The sequence below is a fragment of the Magallana gigas genome, chromosome 9, assembly GCF_963853765.1.
Source record: "Magallana gigas chromosome 9, xbMagGiga1.1, whole genome shotgun sequence".
NCBI classification, from domain to species: Eukaryota; Metazoa; Mollusca; class Bivalvia; order Ostreida; family Ostreidae; genus Magallana; species Magallana gigas.
The window spans coordinates 18473145-18497787 of NC_088861.1; the positions used below are offsets into that span (position 1 = coordinate 18473145).

At 33.6% G+C, this 24643-nt stretch overlaps 3 protein-coding genes across 7 annotated transcripts in view; 1 reads left to right on the forward strand and 2 right to left on the reverse strand.

Moving 5' to 3' along the window:
* LOC105328226 (carnitine O-palmitoyltransferase 1, liver isoform) overlaps positions 1–21001 on the forward strand; it is a 32181-nt gene extending 11180 nt beyond the window's left edge. For 2 of the 4 annotated variants that reach the window (XM_034477347.2, XM_034477348.2), the window contains exons 11-21: positions 300–347; positions 569–676; positions 830–855; positions 13337–13402; positions 14373–14435; positions 15460–15544; positions 15976–16140; positions 16469–16603; positions 16958–17146; positions 17413–17583; positions 18427–21001. In XM_034477347.2, the coding sequence (XP_034333238.2) occupies positions 300–347; positions 569–676; positions 830–855; positions 13337–13402; positions 14373–14435; positions 15460–15544; positions 15976–16140; positions 16469–16603; positions 16958–17146; positions 17413–17583; positions 18427–18498 (1128 nt within the window). In that variant the 3' untranslated portion in view covers positions 18499–21001. The remainder of the gene's footprint in view (positions 1–299; positions 348–568; positions 677–829; positions 856–13336; positions 13403–14372; positions 14436–15459; positions 15545–15975; positions 16141–16468; positions 16604–16957; positions 17147–17412; positions 17584–18426) is intronic. The other 2 variants (XM_066070471.1, XM_066070472.1) reach the window with 2 other exon arrangements.
* On the reverse strand, positions 2927–11990 carry LOC117690275 (uncharacterized). 2 transcript variants are annotated; one of them, XM_066070470.1, is made up of 8 exons: positions 11038–11990; positions 10477–10529; positions 9901–9972; positions 9267–9365; positions 5605–6757; positions 5203–5480; positions 4767–4962; positions 2927–4577 (listed from the first exon to the last, which is right to left on the reverse strand). In XM_066070470.1, exons 1-8 carry the CDS (start codon positions 11426–11428, stop codon positions 3526–3528), a joined length of 3294 nt encoding a protein of 1097 aa, XP_065926542.1. In that variant the 5' UTR covers positions 11429–11990; the 3' UTR covers positions 2927–3525. The 2 variants fall into 2 exon arrangements, with proteins under 2 accessions (XP_065926542.1, XP_034329773.2); XM_034473882.2 differs by having other exon boundaries at positions 9267–9368.
* LOC105328227 (glycogen phosphorylase, muscle form) lies at positions 20991–24144 on the reverse strand. The gene is made up of 2 exons (XM_011429001.4): positions 21727–24144; positions 20991–21331 (listed from the first exon to the last, which is right to left on the reverse strand). Exons 1-2 carry the CDS (start codon positions 24033–24035, stop codon positions 21100–21102), a joined length of 2541 nt encoding a protein of 846 aa, XP_011427303.3. The 5' UTR covers positions 24036–24144; the 3' UTR covers positions 20991–21099.
* Positions 24145–24643: the final 499 nt, after the last annotated feature.

The window sequence follows — 24643 nt, forward strand, 5'->3', positions numbered from 1 at the left end:
CATAGGGTTTTTTCTGAAATAGATTTGTACTACTGGAATCATTAATTTTCATGGGGGCCAATTTTCGTGGATGGTCTAAATTTTACAGATTTGTGGGGATGTTATTTCGTGTATTCTCATATATTTACAAAGGAAATATGACTTCAATACCCTAATTTATCATTTTGTGGAGGATGTTATTTCGTGGATGAGAGGTACCCATGAATTCCACGAAAATTCAGCCAACGCGAAATTTAATGATTCCACAGTATATTATTTCCAATTTGCTACTTTGAAATTGATTTTATTCTTTATTTCAGGCAGCCTTCTTTGTGGCCCTTGATGATGAACCCCAGAACTATGACAAAGTTAGTACACTAGCACATCAACTGTACATAAACTGTTGCTGCTAAACTTTGTATAAAAAAAGGATAAAACTTAATTTTTAATGTACTACATGTACATTTCTTGTAATTTTATCTCATAATTAAAATATATGTATTGAATGCAATTACATTTATTATTGGTAAGAAAAAAAGAGCAAAAATTGAATGAAATTATACAGAAATGTACATTGCTGTCTTTTTAGAATGACCCTTCTAAACTCAGCCAGTTTGGAAATGCCATGCTTCATGGGAAAGGATATGACCGATGGTTTGATAAATCCTTCACACTTGTTGTCACATCCAATGGCAGAGTGAGTGAGGCTCCACCGGGATTGATTCGGTGTTCAGTTCTATAAATTTCAGAGTCTTTTGATAATGGGGTCGGTTTAAAATGTTCAGAAATGAGCATGCGGACTTCGTGTATGAGATGTGATTTTTTAAATTTGTTGAATTATTTTTGGCAGGTTGGCTTCAACGCGGAACACTCATGGTAAGTTTGAAACTAAATTTCTGCAATTTAACAATTTTACATGTGTATGTTAAGAGGGGATGGAAACAAGATTAATGTTTACTTTATACATACATGTATGTTAAATATTCAAGCATTTTCAATAATTTAAAAAAAATGTCATTTTTAAATAACGAACATGCATGTATGTATTGCCTCTGGTTTCATCTTTTATGAACATAAACATGTTACCTGAAAGTATCAATGCCAGGGATCAAATGAAAGGAATATGGAGAAATCTTTATTTAATCTCTGTACTAAATATTACATGTATTAAATACTGGTATAAGATTTTTATACGTTTTGATTTTTTAAAAATAAATCCAAAAATGGGCTCCGTTAATGTACAAAAAACCGATTCTTTTGTGTATTGTGCAGCAAAGTGAAATGTTGGAAATTAAGTTAAATGAAATTATTCCTGGGTAGAATGAATCTTACAGTGTCTTCTTTAAATAACATTCAGAATGAAAATGCACTTTCAATAAAAAGCACGATGGTAGTATATTTTTTATACAGTCATACAAAAATAGATACATTTCTTATTTATTTTGATCCCTGAAATTGATTAATGGCAATCAAAAATTTAATATTATATATGATACAGACTTTCTCATCTTTAAGAATGTGTAATTATTTGATTAATGAATGGAACTAATAGATATTCATGTATGTGAGGTGAACTTTTTGTTCAGTAAACAATTTATGCTACATAGTGCTTTGTTCAATTTTTTTTCCAAAAAGGCAGATATTGCATAATTTAAAAAAAAAAAGAACTTTTGGTTTATAATGATTGTAAATGACGTACATAAAATGTAGTTGACAGGAATTTCATCTCATCATTGTTTTGAAATAATATTTTTGATTTGATGCCCCCACCTTAAGATAAGACCTAGAGTGATTTAAAAAAAATCTGAATAGTACACTTTTAAGTACAGCTATTTGTAAGAACCAGGCAGGGGGTGATTCATGACCAACTCAGATTTCTATGAAATTTTAATATGAAGTTTTATGGACCACCAGAACATCATTGGAGATGATGACTTTTTTGTTCAACCTTTGTTGCCATGGTAACATGGCACCATGTAAATGTACCTGAACAGCAAACACCAAACACATACTATTTTGAATTAATCTCTTACTTTCGGCAATTAAAAAAAAAAATTAAACAAAACTATACAAATTTTATTTTTGTTTCTGTAAATATGGCCCAATATATTCACTGTTAATCATAATAACAATATTATTCTACCTTTCCAACAAATGGTAAAAATAAGTTAAAAACATGTTGTTTTTTAAGAAATCGTCATTAAGGTTTTTCCTCAGAATCAAACATTTTCAAGGGCATAATACGTAAAAATGCCACATGTGCCAAAATTTTGAGCACAGAGGATAAAAAGTACACATCCCTTACAAAACACTTTTAAGATAAAATTCATGGGTTTTTAAATACATAATGTGTTACCATGGCGATGAAACTACATGAAAATTCAAATTTTACATATACACTACCTATCATCATATTTTGGAAAGATGTTGTGGAAAAATAACACTTGTCAAAGAAATCTTAATACCTAAAATAGAAAGTACACACCTTGAACATTTAAAACTTTAGATAAAACCGATGGGTTTTTAAAAAGCATTTGGTAACCATGTCAATAAAATTTCCCAAAATATCGTTTTCATCAAAAAACCAAAAATTGTTACATTTTGTGGACATACTGCTAATAATAAATACAAGTTTAAAAAGAAATAGAGCATATAAGATAGAAAGTACACATCCTAAAAATGACAAAATACAGATAAAACTGGTGACTTATTAACTATCAAACTGTTACTATGGCAACGAAATATCCAAAAAATTGCCTTAAAAAATACAACTTCAATTTTTACATTTTGGGAGCATATTTCAGTTAGCCGCACAAGTTTAAAAAATTTTGAGCATATACATGTAGCAAGGAAAATACATATCTTAAACTTGAATTACAGCATTTGGAATCTTAGTATTACTCTTTTACCTTAGCAACAAAAAATATCATCACAATCCTTATTTGAGTAAAATAAAATTTTGTCAAATATTTAAAAGATCAAACTGAGATATTAAACGAAACATTCATTAATTTCAAATATACAGAATTGAGAATGCCAATCCTCAGAATTCAAAATTTAGATAAATTGTAAATTTCTGTTACCATGGCAGCATAATGACTACAGAAAGAGTTGAAGCAGAAATGACTTTTCACGTGTATATCTATATATAAATCAAAGTAAAGTCCTGTGCTAATATGTTTCAACAAGGAATATTTCAAAATCACAAAGAGTCTATTAGCTAGTAATTATGACTGTGAGCAAATTAAAGTTTAGCTTTTTTTCATTTTAATTCTTTAAAATTGATAAAAATTAATACAAAAAAATAACCCACATGTATATTTCCTTTCTTTTGAAATCTACTTTTTAGATATCTATGCATTATCACAACTGTTATTGCCATGACAACCACAGAAGCTGAAAGAATACATATAAAAATACACCTAGGTTTTGCCACATATCATTTATGATTCTATGCATGTTAGATGTACATACAGACATTATCTAAACAAACCAACAATCATTGAAAGACAGCACCAATATTTCTACATGTACAAGTTTAAACAATCATATTGGACTGTCAAGTTCTAAGGTCATGGCATCTCTAATGCTGTCTCTTTCTTCTTCCTCATATATTGACTGCAGTATTTCTCGCAGATGGTCATCTTCTTCTGGTTCATCCTTGATATCCTTGGCTTTTGCATTCAGAGAAAGTCTTGAAAAAAAGGAGTTAATCTGAGAAGGCTGCAGCCATTCATCGGGATTGAAAAACTTCTCTCCAGTGCTGTTTCGTAAAGATTTCATACGTTGAGATACTTCAACAGGAATTGCTTTCCTACCTGATTCTTCGCCCTCTTGAAAAACTCTATGGAGAAAATCTTTCACTTTGGAAGAGAAGCGTGCAAATTTCCTTGTTTTTTTCAGTGCCCATCCTTGTTGAAGCTTCTCTACTGATGAATTCTTTACAAGGGTATGGTGATCTTTGCCTATTTGCACCAGCTGTTTAGAAATGAACAAATTGGAATTACACAACTCGGACCAATGATGTCGTAGAGCATCATAAGTTGATGTTTTCTCTTGAACATGTCTATCCAGAAGAATATGCTCTTGAAGTATTTGGTATGAGGAAAACTGCTGATTACAGCCTAATTCAGAACAGTGGAAAATACTGGTTGGTGTAACTGAACAGTTTTTTATGTGAGAGATCACACCATAGTTTTTTGATGGTTCTTCAAAGTCAGACAGTATGATGAGTCCTGTGTCAAGCTGCTCACTTTTCAAGACATCTTCTCTTTTTATCTTGATACCAATACCAATGCTAAAACTGTGCCAGGCAATGATATCATCTCCTTCAAAGGCAAGATTATTAATGTTGGTGATTCCCTTGATGCAATGACTAGTCATTGTCTGGTTTTTCCTGTCAACTTCCACAACTGCACATTGACATCCTGCTACACCACTTCCATCCATTATTGCCTTCTTCATGTCAAATGGTGTTGTTACATTTTCTCCAGATGAAACAAACATCCTTAATTTGGATCGCATATGGGCAATTTTGGCATCGCAATAACTTTTTCCTGCCTGAGGTTCACTGAAGTCATAGCGTACAATGCTGATACCTGAAAAAAAAAGTTATTAAAACCTTATAAACACTACTTTCATCATTTGCACAAATTCTGCCAAAAAAATCTATGATGCAATCATAAACCAATGTTTGTTTAAAATAAAACAACAAAAAATATCATGGTTTCCTTTTATACCCAAGTATAACAATAAAGAAAAATCATTTCAGGCAATTGAAATCTCACCTGTTCTTTCACTAATTCCATGCATGCTCAGCCACAGGCACCCACAGTGATAGCAACCTGCATTGTCACTTCGTAAAAAAACTTCTTCAATTCCAGGCATTTGTACTCTTATACTCTTTAGGATGTGCTCGATGGCTGATGCAACAGCAAACCAATCTTGCCTCACTGCTCCAAAAATGTGATTGAATGTCTTGTGCTATAAATGCAAAGTTGGATTTATCATTTTTATACCTATACATGCATAATCAATATGCTGTATACTACTACAGATTGTTTTCTCTCTATCAAATTAAAAGACAATCTAATTCCATCTTATTCAAATGCGTCCAATTAGTCAATGTCTTATGTATATCATGTGTATATAGAGTTCTCAATCTTTATATCATTGATATATTAAAAATGTGTGACATTGTCTGAATAATATCTTGAAAGGTACCTTCAAAGATCCATCTTCTGCTCTAAATATAGCAACAGAAACATGCCAGCTCATGCCTTTTTGTCCAAAAAAATCTGACTGCTTTTCTCTATAAAGTGCAGGAAGGAACTTCATTGCCCAGTCCATAATAATCAGAAGTTGGTGTGGCTGCAGCTCTTCTAATGCACTATATCTACCCTCTTCTTGGTTCTGAGTCCTTAGTATGTGGGCTTTCCAATCTGATATTTTCTCAAGAGCTTTCTCTGCTGTTAATGCTAACTCTTCTGCTACGTCAGATGCTGTGAACAAAAAATGGGAAGGTTAAAATACATGTTAAATGAAGTGCTTTGTTGCGAATATAAAATAGCTAAGCTCTAATTCTAAAAAATTGTTAAAAAAATTGAGCAAAAAAAGATTACTTACTTCTGATATTTTGGATTTCATTAAACAAGGCAGTGTTTATTTCATTGAGGATGTTGCATTTTCCACAAATTTCTTCATGGGAATGATCACATTCTTCCTGCAACAGCACATTGGTTGGGTGACTCAAAGCAAACTTCAAACAATGATCTTGGCATCCACTAGATAGTCCCACGCTAAATTTATATTCTGACTTGAGGTACATCTTTAGGGATTTTAAGGCAGTGGTGAGATTGGCAACTGTATTTGTTTCAGATCCTAATCCTTTTAATTGGTCACACATATTTATTAGGTCATCTACAGCTGCAGCACCATCAGTGGCAATGTTGTCTAGACCTGTTAGGTTGGTTCTCTTACTTGCAGAGCATGTAGACAGAATTTTGTAGAGAGTAGAATCTGACAAAGGAACAAAACCTGTTTCAGAGCAGTATGACTTGTACATTTGTAGGAGAGAGGAGTGGCATGTTGTTCTCACTACTTGGGGTATGGTGACAGTCTGTCCATTGTCACAATGCAAATCTTTTGTTCCATATGAACAAATTTGATGAAATTTTGGATCCAAGAAAAAAGATAAAGCAAGCTCCAGCTTTTCTTTGTTCATGCGATGCCGGTATCCTGGTTCCATAGGTCCTGGTAAAGAACCTGCTCCATGAGATGCAGCATGTGCTCGACTTTGATCAATTTCCCACTTTGTAAGTCCTGGAATGAGTTTCTGAAGTTTCGATTTACTATGTGCATTCGGCAAGGACAGCAGGGACAGAAGTTGACGTTTGAGAGCATTGTTTTCAGCTTCACAATAGAGTTGAAGAATTGTATCAGTGATTTCAAGTTCTGTTTTATCACTTTGCTCTGTATCCTCATGACAGTTGTCTTCATAAAGTAACTGGAACATATCACTGGATTGTCCTGGAGCCAAATGATTGAGAACTGTATGCACTACCTCCTTGGCCTTCCTTTTTAAATATCTTCTTGTGCTAGACTGGACCTCCCTCAATGGAGTTTTCAGCTGAAACTTTATTGGGCTTACTTGGCCACCACTTAGAGACATCAAGGTGTTGTTCAGATTTTCTATTCCATCTGTGAGGTGTATTTGTCCTTCTAAGGAAGTGCTCCAGCTAGATTCTTGTGACAAAGTATATGTTGTCGATTCACCTGTCTGTGAAAAAAAAATTGAAATGATTAGTAAAAACAATTTTCCATCAAGTGAATTTTAAGATTTTGAGGGAGGTTGGGGTTTAGAAGCTGTACAACTAAATACAAGTGAAAAGCTGTCAATGTGACAGCAAACCAGGTTTTCTTTTATGTGAACTGTATCCATAATCCAAGTCAACCTGTATCCAGTGAAATGGAGTACCCTATATGCAATATTTTGCCAAAAACTGACTAAGTTCAAAAGCTGGTATTTTTTTCATAAATTATCGGAAATCAAAATCCTAGCAATATGCACACCTCTAATATATGTTCAATTGATCTGCAAAAGAACAATTACCTATCTTGAGAACTATAGGAGGAGTTATCTGTACAATGAGGGTACCCTATATGCAATATTTTGCCCAAAAATGACTAAGTTCAAAAGCTGGTATTTTTTTTCATAAATTATCGGAAATCTAAATCCTAGCAATATGCACACCTCCGATATATGTACAATTGATCTGCAAAAGAACAACTTCCTATCTTGAAAACTGTAGGAAGAGTTATCTGTACAATGAGGTATCCTTTTGGCAGCCGCCCGCCGGCCATTTTTCACCATTTTAATAACCAGATTTTTCCGTTGGAAAACCCCGTTAAAAAAATAAATATGCAAGGGATGTTTGAAAATTATTGAAACATTATGCTAAGGTTTCATTCCCACTCACTACTACATTATTTTTAACAAAATTTACAGTCATATCATATACTAGTATTGAGCATTGCAGTTCTCGAAAAGATGATCAGACTTAAACAACTGTTTATTTATGGATTATGTGAGGCCCAAGAATTGTTCAGGAGCCAGAGTCAAAACAATTTTAAAACATAGGTAATCACAGATTACAAAGCTCACCGAGACGATGTATCACCATTATGAGACCACCTTTATCATATTATATGAAAATCATGATTTTGACAAATTTTAATCTACACTATCTGAACTGACTAAAGTAAGAGCTTTTCTAGAAAAATTGTGTTAAAATAAAAGATGATTTTTAAAGATTTTTCTCTATATATTCCTAAGTAAAAATTTGACATCCCCCCCTATTGTGGCCCCACCCTACCCACAGGGATTACGATTTGAACCAACTTGAATCTACCCTATCTGAGGATGCTTTCAAACGATTAATAGCTTTTCTGGCTGATCAGTTTCTGAGAAGAAGAATTTTCCTTCTACATTCCTACGTAAAAATTCAACATCCCCATTGTGGCCCCACCCTACCCCTGGAAATCATGATTTGAACAAATTTGAATCTACACTACCTGAGGATGCTTCCACACAAGTTTCACCTTTTTGGCCAAATGGTTTTTGAGAAGATTTTTAAAAAATACCAACAAATTTTCAATGATTTTTAATTATCTCCCCTTGAATGAAGTGGCCCTCCATTTTAACAAATTTTAATAGTGGTTCTGGAGAAGAAGTCAAAAATGTAAAAAGTTAACGTACATACAAACAGACAGATGGACGCTGGACTAAAAGTGATCATAAAAGCTAGCTAAAAAGTGGCCACGCTCACATACCCCACTCTCCCACATTAATTGACATTTATTGTACACAAAATGAATGTCTGGTAAGTGGTAATGTATAAATACTGCACATAATTTAATTTCATAAAGAAGCACAAGTTCCGAAATATCATCACATCACATGCACATCTTTAACAACAAAATTCTATATGCAAGTTGTTGCGAGAGGTGTATTTAAGCCATATGAAAAAAATAAAGCTTCTATAATTATGATGATTGTGTGATTTAGCATAAATTGATATAGTTTATTTGCTTGACAAGTCTAGTGAGTATTAACACCATTTCAACTCACTGGATAAATCATATTAAAAAATCACAAAATTTACAAATCCTCTTTATATATATATATATACATATATATATGTCCAGTCTTCAATTTTTACAGGACAGTATCTAAGACAACTTTACATATGAAACACCACTAGACATCATTGAGATGCCCTGTTTTTACAAAAGTGTTACAGGGGATTCTGCTTTGACCTTAACCTCTACTAAATTTGGGTCAAGATAATTGCACATCCCTTAATTAAACAAGTACTCTATGGGCAATGAATAAACTTGATTCATGCTCACCTCACAGCCAATTCCTACTGGCAGTCTTCTGGTCTAGTCTGAGATTCATTGGGTCAGAGAGAGAGAGAGAGAGAGAGAGAAAGAGAGAGAGAGAGAGAGAGAGAGCAAAGTCAAGACAAGGATTTTGACAAATAAAGGTCTGCTAGTCCCTTAAGGTTGATATAAAAACTTGATTCAAGGTCACTACACAAGTCAACCTTTACCAGAAGGCACTTTGTCTGTGAAGTATTTGCCAGATTGGGCCAAGGGAAGAGAAAATATGCCCCAGATAAGTGATACCAGAAAGACAGATGGATGGACGGACACACAGACTGATCCCTATTGGGTGCCGGCTAGGAGGATACAATTTTTAGGGAATCAAGTATCAAAGCAAATACCTGTGACAAAGTCTCTGAATGGCACTGTTCAGTGGAATTCTCTGTCTCTGAATGGCACTGTTCAGCATAATTCTCTGTCCTTGTTTGGAGGTTCCTGGACTGCTGAAAATGTATATATGTTTATAAGTAAAAGATCAAACTCATACAGGTTTTATTTTAAAATGCAATTTTTTTTAAAACTGTTTGGTCCAATTCTTTGCTCATTACAGTATTTCTGTAAATAATTTTTCATCCCAATCAATTCTCCAAAAATTTATAATATTTTTCAAATTACCCAAGCAATATTCATCTCTTTTCAAAGAGATAAATTCAGAAATATTCAAATTTAAAAAAAAAGAAGGTTTATAACAGGTTAAAGAAGAAACATATGTACAATGTGCATGTGACATGGAAATGTATAAACAAAACAAAATCATTTGAAAACAAAATCATTTGACTTTGTCCAAATTTGAGAGTTGATCGATTTACTGTACTTTTATGCATCATTAAAACAAACTTTAGAAAGTTTCTGACAAGTTGTACACACAACTATCAGGATTTTATTACAATTAGCCTCATATTTTATAAGCACATGAAATTAGTGCATAAAATAAAACTGTTTGAAGACTAGTGAGAGACAAATTGATAACATTACCTGTAAGGTTGCTTCAGGGGTGTCATCCGAGGTATTTTTGCAAATTTGAGCAGAAGATGCATCTTTACAGCACTGAAATTATGTCATATATTAAAATTTAGCTTGACAAAATAGTTTGTTACTCCAAAATAATCACTAAAACGAGACACAAATGCATTTGAACTCTAACTTGGCCATGCAGCGATATAAATTCTTTATTTTATAAATGCCGATCCCGATTGTTTTTAGTTTAATTTGTGTATGACGTGCGATTCCGATAAAGTCAATATCATAATCATATTGATTATAGACATGATCAAACAGATAAATACATTGCCTTTATTCTAAGCAAATTTAAATACATTTTGTTAAAAATGCAGCCAAATTATTTTTAGAGTTTTATATACTAGGTATTATGTACTTTAAAATAGCATACAGAAATAAGTTTTTTATGTGTGTGTGTGTGTGTGTGTGTGTGTGTGTGTGCTCATCTATTCCCATAATCAATCATGTATATCATACATGTATAAGTTATTTAATAGCATTCAATTCATTGTTTTATTTGTTTTAAAATAAAACATAAAAATTATTTCTTACCTCGCACCATTTCATTTCCTGGGTTACATTTTTTCTACATCTACTGCACAAGCCTAAAAATGTATTTTAAATTATGCATAAAAGACATAGAAGCTAAAATATGTTCCTTTATTGTGAGTTAATTTAATAGAATTTTTTAAAACGCATTCAATAAAGATACAAGAGTGATATCTCAGAGACATAAATAACATAATAAATGTTATTTATGTCTCTGGATATATTAATTGTGGCATTTCGCACATAATTATAGGTGCTCCCTATTTAAATCAATATAACATTTTTTTTTTATCTCCATATAACCTACTACATGTATAAAATGTTATAGAATAAAAATTTTATACATTGATTAAGATGGGTTTTAGTGCCTTTGACAGAGACATAAATAACAGAGATTGTTATTTATGTCGATCCCTGCCTAGTGCCTATGTTAATTCTGAAATCTATCCTGTTCTCAATATTATATAAATTGATATGTGTCTGCATTTTTAACATGTATGCAAAATCTATTCATTGACATGATATATGCAACTTCCACTACACAAATACAATACGTATATATACCTGAGCCAATAGGGACAATATATCCATATACTGTATGAAGGTGCCGAGACATAGACAAAGTAATGCTCCTCCCAACCTCTGCCTTTGCCGTTGTACTGTGATTCGGGTGTGAGCAGGATGACTTCTTCTTCCATCGTATCCCAAGGGAGTATCGATGAAATGGACAGATGGTATAGTCCCCAAATAGCGAAAAAACACCAGCACGGTAACATATCAAATGTCCCTCAGAAGCTATATCTCCTATGTTACATGATTTGAGGTGGTTTTTAATGTTTCTCCTACAGTTTTTCACGTACACTAAACTGTTTTCATTTGGGAAATAAGGTGATGTGGTACACTTGCTTTTATCAGGTAAAAATGAAGAAAAACTGCATACAAGACTACTTTCCATGGATTCTAATATTCCCTAATATGAAATATATTAACTACATTGTTCAATATATTACTTAATTTCAAATAAAACTACATTTTCTTTCCTGCATAATCCTCACCTTCCATGACCTTCTACACACGGAAGAGCATCACTGTACCCTTTTCAACTCCAACACTGAAGAGCGACAAAGGGAGATAACTAGATTTTGATGAAATTGCATAATTTCTAATCGTAATATTTATTCATAGTTTGGATAACCCATGGAATTTTCAGTTGATATAAATTCTGCATAATCAATTAAACACAGTTTTGTTTTCCATATACCTGGAAAATGTAGGATTTTTAGAAACAAACCTTAAATGTGTAACCACTATACAATAGAGACTGTAGACTGAATCAGCAAGTATGGTGTTTGTTGAGTTCATTTTTTTTTAAACCAGTGCACAGAATCAAATTATATTTAAGAAAAAATATTCATATAGATGTTTTTTAATGTGTTTGTACCAATTTTTACAAACAAATTAACTATCATGAATCAGTCATCTATGTTTCTGCCTGGTTCTTACAAATAGCTGTACTTAAAAACTTGCAAATCAAAGGCAAATAACGAAGTGGTTTTTGATGCTTTAAAGAGATGCTTTTGGAAATCTTTCTTCTCTTTTTTGTTCAATGTCATAGTTCCAACATGTATCAAAGCTATACAGTATTGACAGGCAATATTTGCTCTATCAATTTAGAGAAGTATATGATTTAAGGTGGGGGTATTATAATCCCATTAGTTTATTGGTCTTTTATCTTTGCAACTTGAGTAAAAAGTTAAATTAACCTATTTTGAATGATATAAAAAATGTTTTCATACTATTTATTTTTTGTTACATTAATTCATGTTGTGAACCTTTGTGTGTTTGACAAGACTATATTGATTTCTGCTTTCTGACACTGTTAATTTCTGATATTTATCTAATAATCTGTGTGATGCATAAAAAGTTATATGCCCATGAAAAAACTTGGCCTAAAAAATATATCTTTGAGTTTCACAGTGAACTTGTAAGCTAATTAAGTATATATTGTGTATACATTTTATTAAATTGAACTTAGATTAATTTCCATTAAATGTATCAAGTGAATAAATTCAATTTAGAAAACTGACCATTTAAAATATAATTAGTTTCCAGTTTTTGTTTATCAAATTAAAATATAAATATTCAAAATACAGTAATATGCAAATCAATGCAGCAGAAAATTACAGAAAATAGAGTTTATAAACAAAGTATACAAAAAAAAAATGTTCAAATGTTTTATTATACATTTTGACTGCATGAGGATGACAGTTTTTAAAACATTTTATATTTTGATGAAATTTAATAATTTCTAAATGCATTTGAATTCTTTTTTAATTTGCATGTGCAGTTGAGTTGTTCAGATCTTAAGAAAAAAAATGAGATTTTGATTAAAATAATTACCGTAGATGTAACTTCAAGGTATGAATTGGTTTTATTGATAATGGTGTATATACTAAGGTTTTTTTTTTATGTTTCCTTGAATTAAATTTTAGTTCAAAAATTAAATCAACAAAAAATAGTTTGTTTAAAAAAAAATGATACATTAAATTAAACTTAAGAAAAGGCATGTTACAACAAACTGATTTTCAAAAAAAAAATTTAAAAAAATCAAAAATAAAAGTAATACATATATTGATTTTATTCTACATACCTAGATTAATGTTTTTGAACTAATTACAAAAATTAACAACTTTCCTACATTTCATACTAATATCTTTCATTTTAGAAAAGTTAGAAAAAGAGAAGAAGAAGTACATGTATATATATAAAAAATAATTCTCAGATCAATCTGCTAAGAGTAATTTGAATATTGAATAAATGATGGATGATTTTGATCCAATGGTTAATGTGTTTGTATACACAGGGCTGATGCCCCTATCATGGCCCATCTTTGGGAGTACAGCATGTTCGAGGACTTTTTCGTACAAGGGTATGGCCAGGAATCGTGTATCGTACGGCCTTGTCAGCTGCTACTGCTGGGCTCATATGCGGTCTCCTTGTTATGTTCTAATAACAATTAACAATTTTTTCAGTTTTTGACAAAGTATATTTCTGTAATATAATCTTATATAATATAATTAATTTGTCCTGAAATCAAATTTCTTTAAAAAAAACATTAATAAAAACTTTTAGATTTTTTTGGCAATGTTATATAAATGAATATAATGATAATTTATGATTTTTTTTTTTTAAATTATTTATGAAAAGCACTAGCTGATACTTTTTACACAGACACATAAAAAAAGTGCAAATATTATTTTCTATCAGGTTACAGAAATATTCTTATCTCCCTTTTACTTATAGTAATATTATTTTTTGTATTGTGGGTATCGTATTAGTTTGCTTCTTGTATTTAGTAAATATTTTGTTTGCCTACTTTAACATAGGATGGCATTTTGACATATGAGTGTATTTACTATAAAATAAAGCCTTAACGAGAGCTAGTTATCTGTAATGAAGCTCTTTTTGTTGAAATTTTGATGCATCAGAATGCCATCTGCCATGGTTTTATTATTAGCATGTGATTCAGTATTCCCTCTGTTGTATGGCTAACACTAACATCTCCTTGTTTCATCTCTCCAACACAAAATCACGACCCTCGGCTGTCAGTATGCAATGGAACGGGCCATATTTCTAAACAATACTTACATGTATGCATTGAAACCTAAACATCCAAAATTGGAGAAAAAAAAAGGAACGATTTCTCAGTCAATAAATTTTCAAATGCATGTAGTTATGATAAAAGGTATATGTCCTATTCTTTTGTATTGTGTCAGTTTCATTACACTAGCAATGGTGGGCTTGCTTAATGAATGAAAGCCCATCATCTGCAATGCATGCAGTACTTGGAGTTTTTTTTCTGTACACTTGTTATAATCATCATCGTCATATGTGAACAGGGCGGACGCACCCATAATGGGACATTTGTGGGAGGTGGCCACGGCAGATGATCGTACCATTGGGTAATGTCTTTTGACCCCACCCCTCTCTCTTCTGTTAAAGCCTCACTATCATAGCATAGGTGTCAGCTAGGTCTGCAAGAAGGTGGGTATGGATCAAGAATTTTTTTTTTATGGTAATTCAAGTCCTGAGCTTTTTCATGTACATATGGTGGGTTAATTTTATTATATTTTTTTTTTTGCCTATTGAACCAGAAATGGAAAATGAGCTTAAAGGTGCATAAACCAGTATTAACCAAACTTTCCTGACTCAATATGATTATATGAATTGTGTTTTGTAATGAGTCCTTCTAATACAGTGACAGTCATGTTTTTTGACAACATCAGCAAGAGCATTCATTAAATTACGTTTTTCACTCAGAATTCCTAAAATATGCAAGGCATATAATAATTTAAATTTTTTTTCAAAGTTATTTTAAATGATGGTGCAATCATGAAAATAAATACATGTAGTATGATTTCTGTCAAAAGATATATTCAAGTCTAACAGTACATAGAATTAGGTTCTGCATGCATGATCTTAGGGAACTGTGGGTTGTAAGACTGTAGTTATAAATTATCTAGAGAATTATTATGACTTGTACAGATTATGTATAAAGTAGCTACCATTTACTTCGCACCTTGAAGCTCTAATGAAGTTTTCCATTAATCAGCTTCACAATTATCTGGCGCTCAAAACATCGGGTTTTCATATATCACACCTGTTCAATAATGTTTTCCTAAATCTTGTTATCGTTTTCATATATGTTATAGTTTCCTTGTATAGAGCGAAAGTAGTTTGCATTCAAGTTGTTATGAAAATGAAAAAAACCCTGAAAAGATGCATTTAGTTTATCTTTAAACTTAAGGTTAAAGTGAAATTTTTTTCATTTAAAGATTTAATATATTCAGTTTTTATTAATTTTTGAAACTTTATTCACATTCTAAACACAATGAAAGGAATTTACTGTTACTTTCTGTATAAATGCTGCCTTTTTTTATGCAACACCAATTGCATATTTAGAATGCTGAATGTTTTACATTGTAGATACACAAAGGAGGGATTCTGCAAAGGGGAGATAACTACTCCTCCACCCAACCCCATCAGGCTGGAGTGGGATCTACCTAAACCTGTAAGTGTTTGGATCGCTACACATGTTGCTGAGGGTGAAAGAATTTGTAGTTAAATCATGTTGACATAACATGACACTGGAGATTTCAATATTGAAATGTAGGGAAGGAAGATAGAAAAGATTAATCATACTTAATTATCAGCTACTTCAAGGGAAATGAAACAATACTGTTGATTCCTAATTGAATAAAATGGCGAGAAGCAGCCCTAGCGAATCTAAAATCTTGCTTTTATTTTTCACGCAGTTTTGAACTACAAAAAATTATTTTCTCGTGATTTGATACAAAAGAGCGGAATCACGGTATTAATTACTCACGTAAAATAAGAAATTTACAGTATGTCGCATATTTGAAGAACAATGATGATAAGGATTCAATTTCTTTTTTACTTTAGTTGAGCTGTGAAATTAATGGTATATTGGCTTTCTTTCAGTGTCTACAGGTGATAGAGAACAGCCTGGAGGCGGCCAAGCAGCTGATAGCAGACGTAGACCTGCAGCTCCTGGTCCACAATCAGTACGGCAAGGGCTTCATGAAGGTCTGCCGCGTCAGTCCCGACGCCTACATACAGCTGGCCCTACAGCTAGCCTACTACAGGGTACGTGTTTATTGCTAGAAAAATTACAAACTTTAAAACACAAGTATAATGGCCTACTTAAGGGTAGGTGTTCATATGTTATCTACAATATATATAGAGCAGTTACACAGACTTTGTTACTGTAATAAAAGAGAATGCTTTGTTCAGTGGGGATTTTTTCTTTCTGGGGGGGGGGGGGTGCATGGCTTTCTTACAAAGGTAAAAATAAACCAGAGGAAGAATCTTTAAGATACCTTAAATAACATAAACAAGGGTGATGTTAAGATTTTGAGCATTAATTGGCATTGGGTTAAGTACACGTACCTTATATTTGATTTAACCTCTGCAGATGCACAAGAAGTTCTGCCTGACATACGAATCCTCCATGACGCGTCTGTTTAGAGAAGGTAGAACAGAGACAGTCCGGTCCTGTACCCCTGACTCATGTGACTTTGTCAAGGCCATGGATGATCCACAGAAAAAGGTATGCCGAATCAAAGTATTGACTCCATTCTAGCATCTTTTTAAAAGTTACATGACTGTGTATTACAGCCAATTCAATGCATTTATATCAATTAGTATCTTATTAAGTATATTTAGAAATATTAATTATATATTTTGTTTTCAAATAAACAAAAATAAATTCTTAAGAATTTATAGAACTTGCAAGTACATGATGCTTTTTCAAATAAACAAAAAAATTTCTTTAGAATTTATAGAACTTGCAAGTACATGGTGCATTTTTTTTTTTTTCAATCCAAAAAAAAACCCCCCACATTTTAGATACATGTACTAGACAATTTAGAAATAAAACTATGAATGCCTTAATAATCAACAGAGAGAAGAGTGCATTGCTCTGATGAAGAAAGCTGCTGAAGTCCATCAAGTAAACTGCCGCAACGCTATGACCGGGAAAGGCATCGACCGCCATCTCTTCTGTCTATACGTGGTGTCCAAGTATCTCGAAGTCGACTCGCCATTCTTATCCGAAGTCCTCAGTGAGCCATGGAGACTCTCAACCAGTCAGGTATTGGAAAGTGCACAGATAGAAAAAAATGTGTAGTCTTGTGTCAGAACATTTTACGTGTATTGGAATTTTTGCATGTCTGTTCTTTAATTGACACATTTGTAGAACTTTTACTGAAAGCATAGAAAATATATTAGTATTTTTAAGGGTCTAACGGCAAACCTATTTGCAAAGAAGCCAATTTTTTCAAAGAAGATGAACATTATACATGTATTAGAAACAAATGATTAAGTTTGAAATGTTTCATAATTTTCTTTATTTTACAGACTCCTCACCAACAGACCAACAAGTTAGATTTGGCCAAGCACCCTGAGCACATATCAGCAGGGGGTGGGTTTGGACCAGTAGCGGACGACGGTTACGGAGTGTCCTACATCATCGCCGGAGAGGACTGCGTGTTCTTCCATGTCTCCTGTAAAAACTCCTGCCCAACCACTGTAAGTTACCTTGACCTTAAGCTTGCATATATTGAAGGGGGGGGGGATGAATGTACTCAATATAGAGTATCACTTGTTCTATGTGACCAAACTGGATGTAAACTACATTATATATGGTAATACGGTATACTAAAGCCAAATTCAGTAAAAATAGATATTTTCGGGGATTTTCAAAGGCAGAAATACAGCCAATGTGTTAGATGGTTTCCCCTTCCAAAAAGTAGCAATTTTTTCTGAATTAGAACATAGTTTTCTCCAATTGAAATCAAGAAATTTTTTATTTCTTTTCAAGAATCCTGAATTGTTTGTCGTATCATCCTCCTCTCAGTCCAGACAAATCTTAGTTAAATCTCAGCTCAAAGTATATAGTGTTGCTTATTTTTTGATAGCAAAACTGGATATAAAGAGTTTTTTCCCAGTTTATCACTGATTTACGAAAAGCAAAGAAATTCGCTTACTGTGGAATCATTAATTTTTGTGGGGGCGAATTTTTGTGGATTGCCTAAATTTTACAGATTCGTGGGAACGTATTTTCGTGTATTCGCTTAAACCTATAAAAGAAATATGACATTATTACCCTTATTTATTAATTCGTGGAGGGTGTTAATTCGTGGATGAGAGGTACCCACGAATTCCACGAAAATTGAGCCACCACAAAATCTAATGATTCCACAGTATTGAAAGGAAATGCTACAGATGTTGCATTTGATACAGTATTGTTTACTGGTACAGGTAATGCAGATTTGAACTTTGTCAAATCAAATTTTTGACACCTGATGAATGAAATAGAAATAATCTCTGAAATTATCCTAGTATAAAATGGACTGAATTTGTGTATTTCAGAGTTCATCAAAGATGGTAGATTCCATAGTCAAGGCATTGGCAGACATAAAGACCATGTTTGAACAACATTGATGCCAGTGACGATTAGTGATACAGAACTGTGTGGAATCTTTATTTATTTTGATTTATTTGAGGATCCTCTTTCTTCATCTAGACTGTGTTCATCAATATACTATGTCCGACCATTATTTTCCCGAAAAACAAAAAAGCCTACTAGCTACGATCAGTAACTTGATATCATGTATTTGTTATCTGTATTTACCAGGAGAAGTATTTTGTACTCAGGATTTGTACAAATTTATATGATACAGGGAATTCATAAAATGACATTTTACTTCTTTTTTTTTCAAAATGGCACTGGCATTTTTTATTCTTAATTGGTACTACTGAAGTCCATGTTTTTAAATGAGACATGTGTTTTGATTATTTTAATAAATCAGAAAAAAGTAAGAATGTGTAAAAAGGTAAAAAAGGGATATAAAGATAAATTCATTTGTATGTAATACTATATTAAGTTTTGCATTTTGAAAATGGCATTCATATGTTAATGATTTCATCTGTATAACGATAAAAATATCACTGTCATAATTCAGGTATAACTGTATGTTTACATTTGTGTCCATGCGTAACTGTTGCCAATGATATACATTGTACATTGTTTTATGTTAATTTGACGTGTTATAGACCACAGTGTATGGAGGCATTGCCAGGTATTCTAATGAGCTATTGGAGCAGAAAATGATATTCTTTAAAACCAAACATGTTTAATTTAAAACCAAACATGTTAGAATGCTGGGGTTTTTTTTCCTCCAATTTTTGTGTTGTTGTTTTTTTCAGTTCATTCAAGTTCATTAATTTTTGTTTTCTTCAGTTCTCTTGATTGAACTGATTTTTCATAAAATATTTAGTAGTTTTACTGAAGTCAGCACAATCAATGCAACTCTAATAGTTTTAATGGTCCATTTCTCTTTATTCACAAGCAAAATGAACAATGATTGGTGTGGTCTTTGTTGAGTTTCATGTAGATAATGTTGGAATCAAGACTCTTATTAGTTTTAAAATATGTTATTCCAAATGAATTTTTTTTTATAAAAAATTTTTAGTGCATGCTTTTCCTCCAAATTTTTAAAATTATATTTTGTATATATACTGTGATGATTTTAAACCACGTTTGTTTAACTTTCTGTTTTCCCTCAATTCACACAACACTAAAATGTTGTGTACAATTTGTCTTTTGATGGCAAAAGTTTGCAATTATCAATGCAGATTTTTTTTTTTTTCATTATTATTAGATTATTTTTTGTTTTTTCTTTTTTTTTTGGTTATGAATGATGAACATGTGTACTTGGCTTCTCACAAGAACAGTGATAGGTCATGTTTACACATGCATACACTTTGAAACTCTTTCCAAAGTTAATATCAAATGTCTGTCTCTATTATAAAGTGCAATGCCCCAAAGAAAATTTGGAAAAAAATAAAGCCAGTGAGAATATTGTAAATGTAGTATATTTAGAATGTTTGATATTTGGTGGAAATTGATTTTTCAACAGGTTGGCATGGATTTGAATAAGTGTATTTCAGGATGCACCAATTTTTTATATCCTTTTCATTTAGCCATGTACTTGGTTTGGTAACCCGCTTTCTGTCAAAAAACGCCAAATAGAATACACAGCTAAATGTAATATGCTTTACAGTATACGGAAGTGTGATATAGATTTATAGTTAATGTGTAATTAGTATCTCAGTTTATATCAATTTAGAAGTGACCAACACAATTTTTATCAAACATAGATATTTGTGATATTATTTGTGTTAATGTGTAATAACCATTGTTTTCTCCACAATTTTTTCACCTTAATATTAAATATTTATCTGATATTTTTTGCTTATGTTAGGGACCTAATCTTTTTAGTCTCAGAATTTTTTTTTAACGGCGTTGTTGAAATGCGTGCCATTTTTCATGTGCACTCTCACTTCGAAAGATTGTAACGTTTTAAATATTTTTTTTTTCCCTTTCTGTACTATAGTATATTTTTTTAAGAACTTGAGATCTTAAACATTTGACAAATATTGTTAATCTAGAACTCATTAATTTGCTGTGTATATTGACTAAAAGTTAATTGTCGCTAATGAGATGTAAATAACATTTTTTGATACAATTCCTAGAATAAATTGTAAATGAGGTCATTTTTTAAAGGTGTTTTAATTCAACTATAATTCTGTCAAACTTGTGAACAATAATTTTTTGGGGTTTTTGTTGTTGAAATATTAGTACTTTATGAGCTGTCATATTTTTCTGGAAGGGGTGAGGGTCAAAAGAAATCTCATTTTCCTCTACACCTGTTGAATTCTATGTACAGTTGATTAGCGTTTGCTCTATGTGTGTATCATTACATTAACAGAATCTTTGGTGATTTCACAAGATGTTGATTAGACAGACATTTTAAAATGTAATTCATTTAACCTTGCATTTCATTTTCCTTTTGTGTTGCATTGTGTACTATGTTGAAACTGCTTTCTGTACATTACGTTGATGTTTGAAAACAATAGATAAATTTGCTATATAAAAGTTTCAGCATGCTTAATTTTATTTCTAAAAATTATGTTACAAATGAAAGAGCAAATGAGAATGCTTTTCAAAGAGTCAGATTTGTGTTTCTTAAGAAAAAAAAATCAGGCCTTTGGTTCATGTGATTCCTCGTGGGGTGCCAAAAGTTTGACCCCCGATGGACCCACTCCCCAGATTTCTGTTGCGTATTCCGTTATGGTACGGTCGCTGGAGAATTTGCCGGAAGCTGCAATATTGCGCAGACACATACGCGCCCATTCCATGGGATTCTGGTACAGCTCACTCACCCGGCGCTGACATTCTATGTACGAACTGTAATCTTTCAACAAACAGTATCTGAAATTGAGTACAGGTGTTGAAAATTGAATGCACACCTATTGTCATTTACAAAAAATTAGATTATTGATAATCAAAATTTGTACCTGAAAAAATTTTGATTATCAATAATCAAAATTTTTGTAAAGGACACTAAGACCATGATTTCACTCGAATTGCTCGCCTTCAAATAATTCTCGTACCAACTTCCAGTTGCCATATTGCCATGCTAAGTGGTTGCGATTACATTCAGTTTTATAAGAACATTTTAAACGCTTACAAATTTTTAGCTGAAGTTAGAAATCATCACACATACATCTGTTTCTGCTACTGCCAAAATTAATAGCAAACATTTTTTTTAGAGAGGGAGATGTGCAATGTATTTTAACGAACTAAGTATTCAAGAATTTACTAACCTGTCATTGTGCATCAAGGTGTTAAAAATATCACGGAATAGCGTAGGATCCTCCGGTGAAAAGAAGCCGCTATTAATTTGGTCGATGGCTTCCCTCAGGTTGGCATTTTCCTCATAAAACTTCCTGGGGTAGTAGCCGTCTTGCCAGAGTTTCTCCACCTCCTCAACGGTCATTCCAAACAGGAAGAAATTGTCCTCACCAACCTCTTCCAGCATTTCTACGTTAGCACCATCTAGTGTCCCAATAGTAAGAGCTCCGTTCAACATGAACTTCATATTTCCGGTTCCGGACGCCTCAGTTCCGGCCAGTGAGATTTGCTCGCTCAGATCAGCTGCTGGAACGATCTTCTCGGCCAGGCTTACTCTGTAGTTCTCCAGGAAGACAACCTTCAATTTATTCCCAACGTCAGGATCGTTGTTGACGACATTTGCAATGCTGTTGACCAGCTTGATGATGAGCTTAGCCATGTAATAACCAGGGGCGGCCTTTCCTCCTATCATCGCGGTACGAGGAACGAAGTTGTTCGGGTTGTTCTTCTTGATCTCATTGTACATAGTAATGATATGGAGACAGTTCAACAGTTGTCGTTTGTATTCGTGAATTCGCTTGACTTGCACGTCAAACATGGAAGCGGGGTTGACGGAAACCTTGAATTCCTTTTCGATACAGCAGGCCAATTTTTGTTTGTTCTCCTGTTTGACTCGGATCAAGCTTCTTAGAAAGGCTTCGTCCGACGTTAAAGGTTCAAGGTTTCTTAGAAAATCAAGGTGTGTGACCCAATGTCCCTGAATCGTCTCTGTTATAAGAGCTGCTAAACTTGGATTACACATCAACAGCCATCGACGCGGGGTAATTCCATTAGTCTTGTTTTGGAATCTTTCGGGATACATCTCGTAGAAATCTTTGAAGATGCTGGTCTTTAGTATTTCCGAATGTATTTTTGCTACACCGTTCACAGCGTGAGATCCTACAATGCACAGATGGGCCATGTTGATGGATTTTTCATTACCCTCTTCAACCATGGACATCCTTCTTTTTCGATCCATGTCTCCAGGCCATTTCTTTTCCACGTCGTTCAAGAAGATATGATTGATCATAAAAATGATTTGAAGATGCCTAGGAAGAAGCTTCTCCAACAATGAAACCGGCCACCTCTCAAGAGCCTCTGGAAGAACAGTGTGATTGGTATAGGCACAAGTATCAATCACTATCTTCCATGCCTCTTCCCAAACAAGCCCTTCATCATCCACTAGGATCCTCATCATCTCTGGTATTGCTAGTGCAGGGTGAGTGTCATTCAACTGAATCGCAGCCTTATCAGAAAAGGCGGCAAAAGACACTCTCTGATAATCAAAGTTCTTCCCGCCTTTGTATCTTCTGATGATGTCCTGGAGAGATGCTGATACCAAGAAATACTCTTGTTTTAGCCTCAACTCACGGCCCTCAAACATAGAATCGTTGGGATACAAAACTCGTGTGATGTTTTCCGCCAGGTATCTGTCGTGTACAGCCTGGAGATAGGAACCGTTGTTAAAGAATTTCAGGTTGAAGCTATTTGGGGCTTTTGCCGACCACAGCCTCATGATGTTGATGGTGTTGTTACCATATCCCGGTATCGGAGTATCATAAGGCAAAGCACAGACGGTCTGATAGTCCACCCACTTAACGCCGTTATCATTTTGTTCAATTCTCCCGTAAAATTGGACATGTAAAACGTACTCGGGACGAGGCTGTTCCCAGGGGTTTCCATAGCGCAGCCATTCGTCCGGTTCTTCCACCTGCCAACCTCCGCGGACTCTCTGTTCAAAAATCCCGTAGTCGTACCTTATACCATAACCATACGCCGGCATACCCAGAGTGGCCATGGAATCCAGAAAGCACGCTGCTAGTCGCCCCAGCCCTCCGTTGCCCAACCCCGCGTCCTCCTCCATGCTTTCTAACTCTTCCATATCCAGCCCAAGCTGGTACATGGCCTCTTCACAGTCACTGTTTATCCCTATGTTCACCATTGTATTGGTCAAGGCCCTACCCATGTAGAACTCCATTGACAGGTAGTAGATTTTCTTGGAGTCCGTTTTATGGTAGTGTTGGTGGGTGCGGATCCATCGCCCGCACACTTGGTCCTTGACAGTGTGAGCAAGGGCAAAGAAGTAATCCCGCATCGTCGCATTCTGGCGATCTTTGACCAGCGTGAAGTGAAGATGTTTGTTGAAGTTGTTCTTGATGTTATTCACGCACTCTAATGGAGCGATACCTCGGATGCTGATCTGTCTCTGTTTTATCTGAATTTCCTCGTCGTTAGTTGTCATCTTTTTAAACCTGTAGCTTATCAAAATTATATCAGACTAAGTACTACAAACTCAAGAGACGCATTGGGAATGCATGTGTACATGTATCCAATAGACGGAGTAGCGATGACGTCACAATAGACTTTGAAAGTATTGTGACGTCACATCCACGATGTTCTCTCTCTCTCTCTCTCTCTCTCTCTCTCTCTCTCTCTCTCTCTCTCTCTCTCTCTCTCACAATTAAAACGAGTAAGAAGTTTGTTACCATTTCGACACTGTATAGAACAGTAGAGTTATCTTCATATAGATGTCTAAGAATTTCGTCTTGTGTTGGTATTAGTACATTAGTAGACAGGGCTCATGTTTGATGTAAGAGTTTACATGAACATGTAATTCGAATGTGAGTATGACGGTCCACCTCGTATATTTAAAAATTAATTTTTATATACCTTTTATTTGATTATTAGTACCTGTCCTCGACACTTTAGAATAAACTTGCTCTAAGTCGGACGATTTTATTAGGACATAATAACAGTGTACAAACGCTGATATCTGATACTCCGTCGGTTTTGTGAATTTTGAAGGGAAAATCAGAAACAAAAACATATCCCTTTTCATACTATCTAATG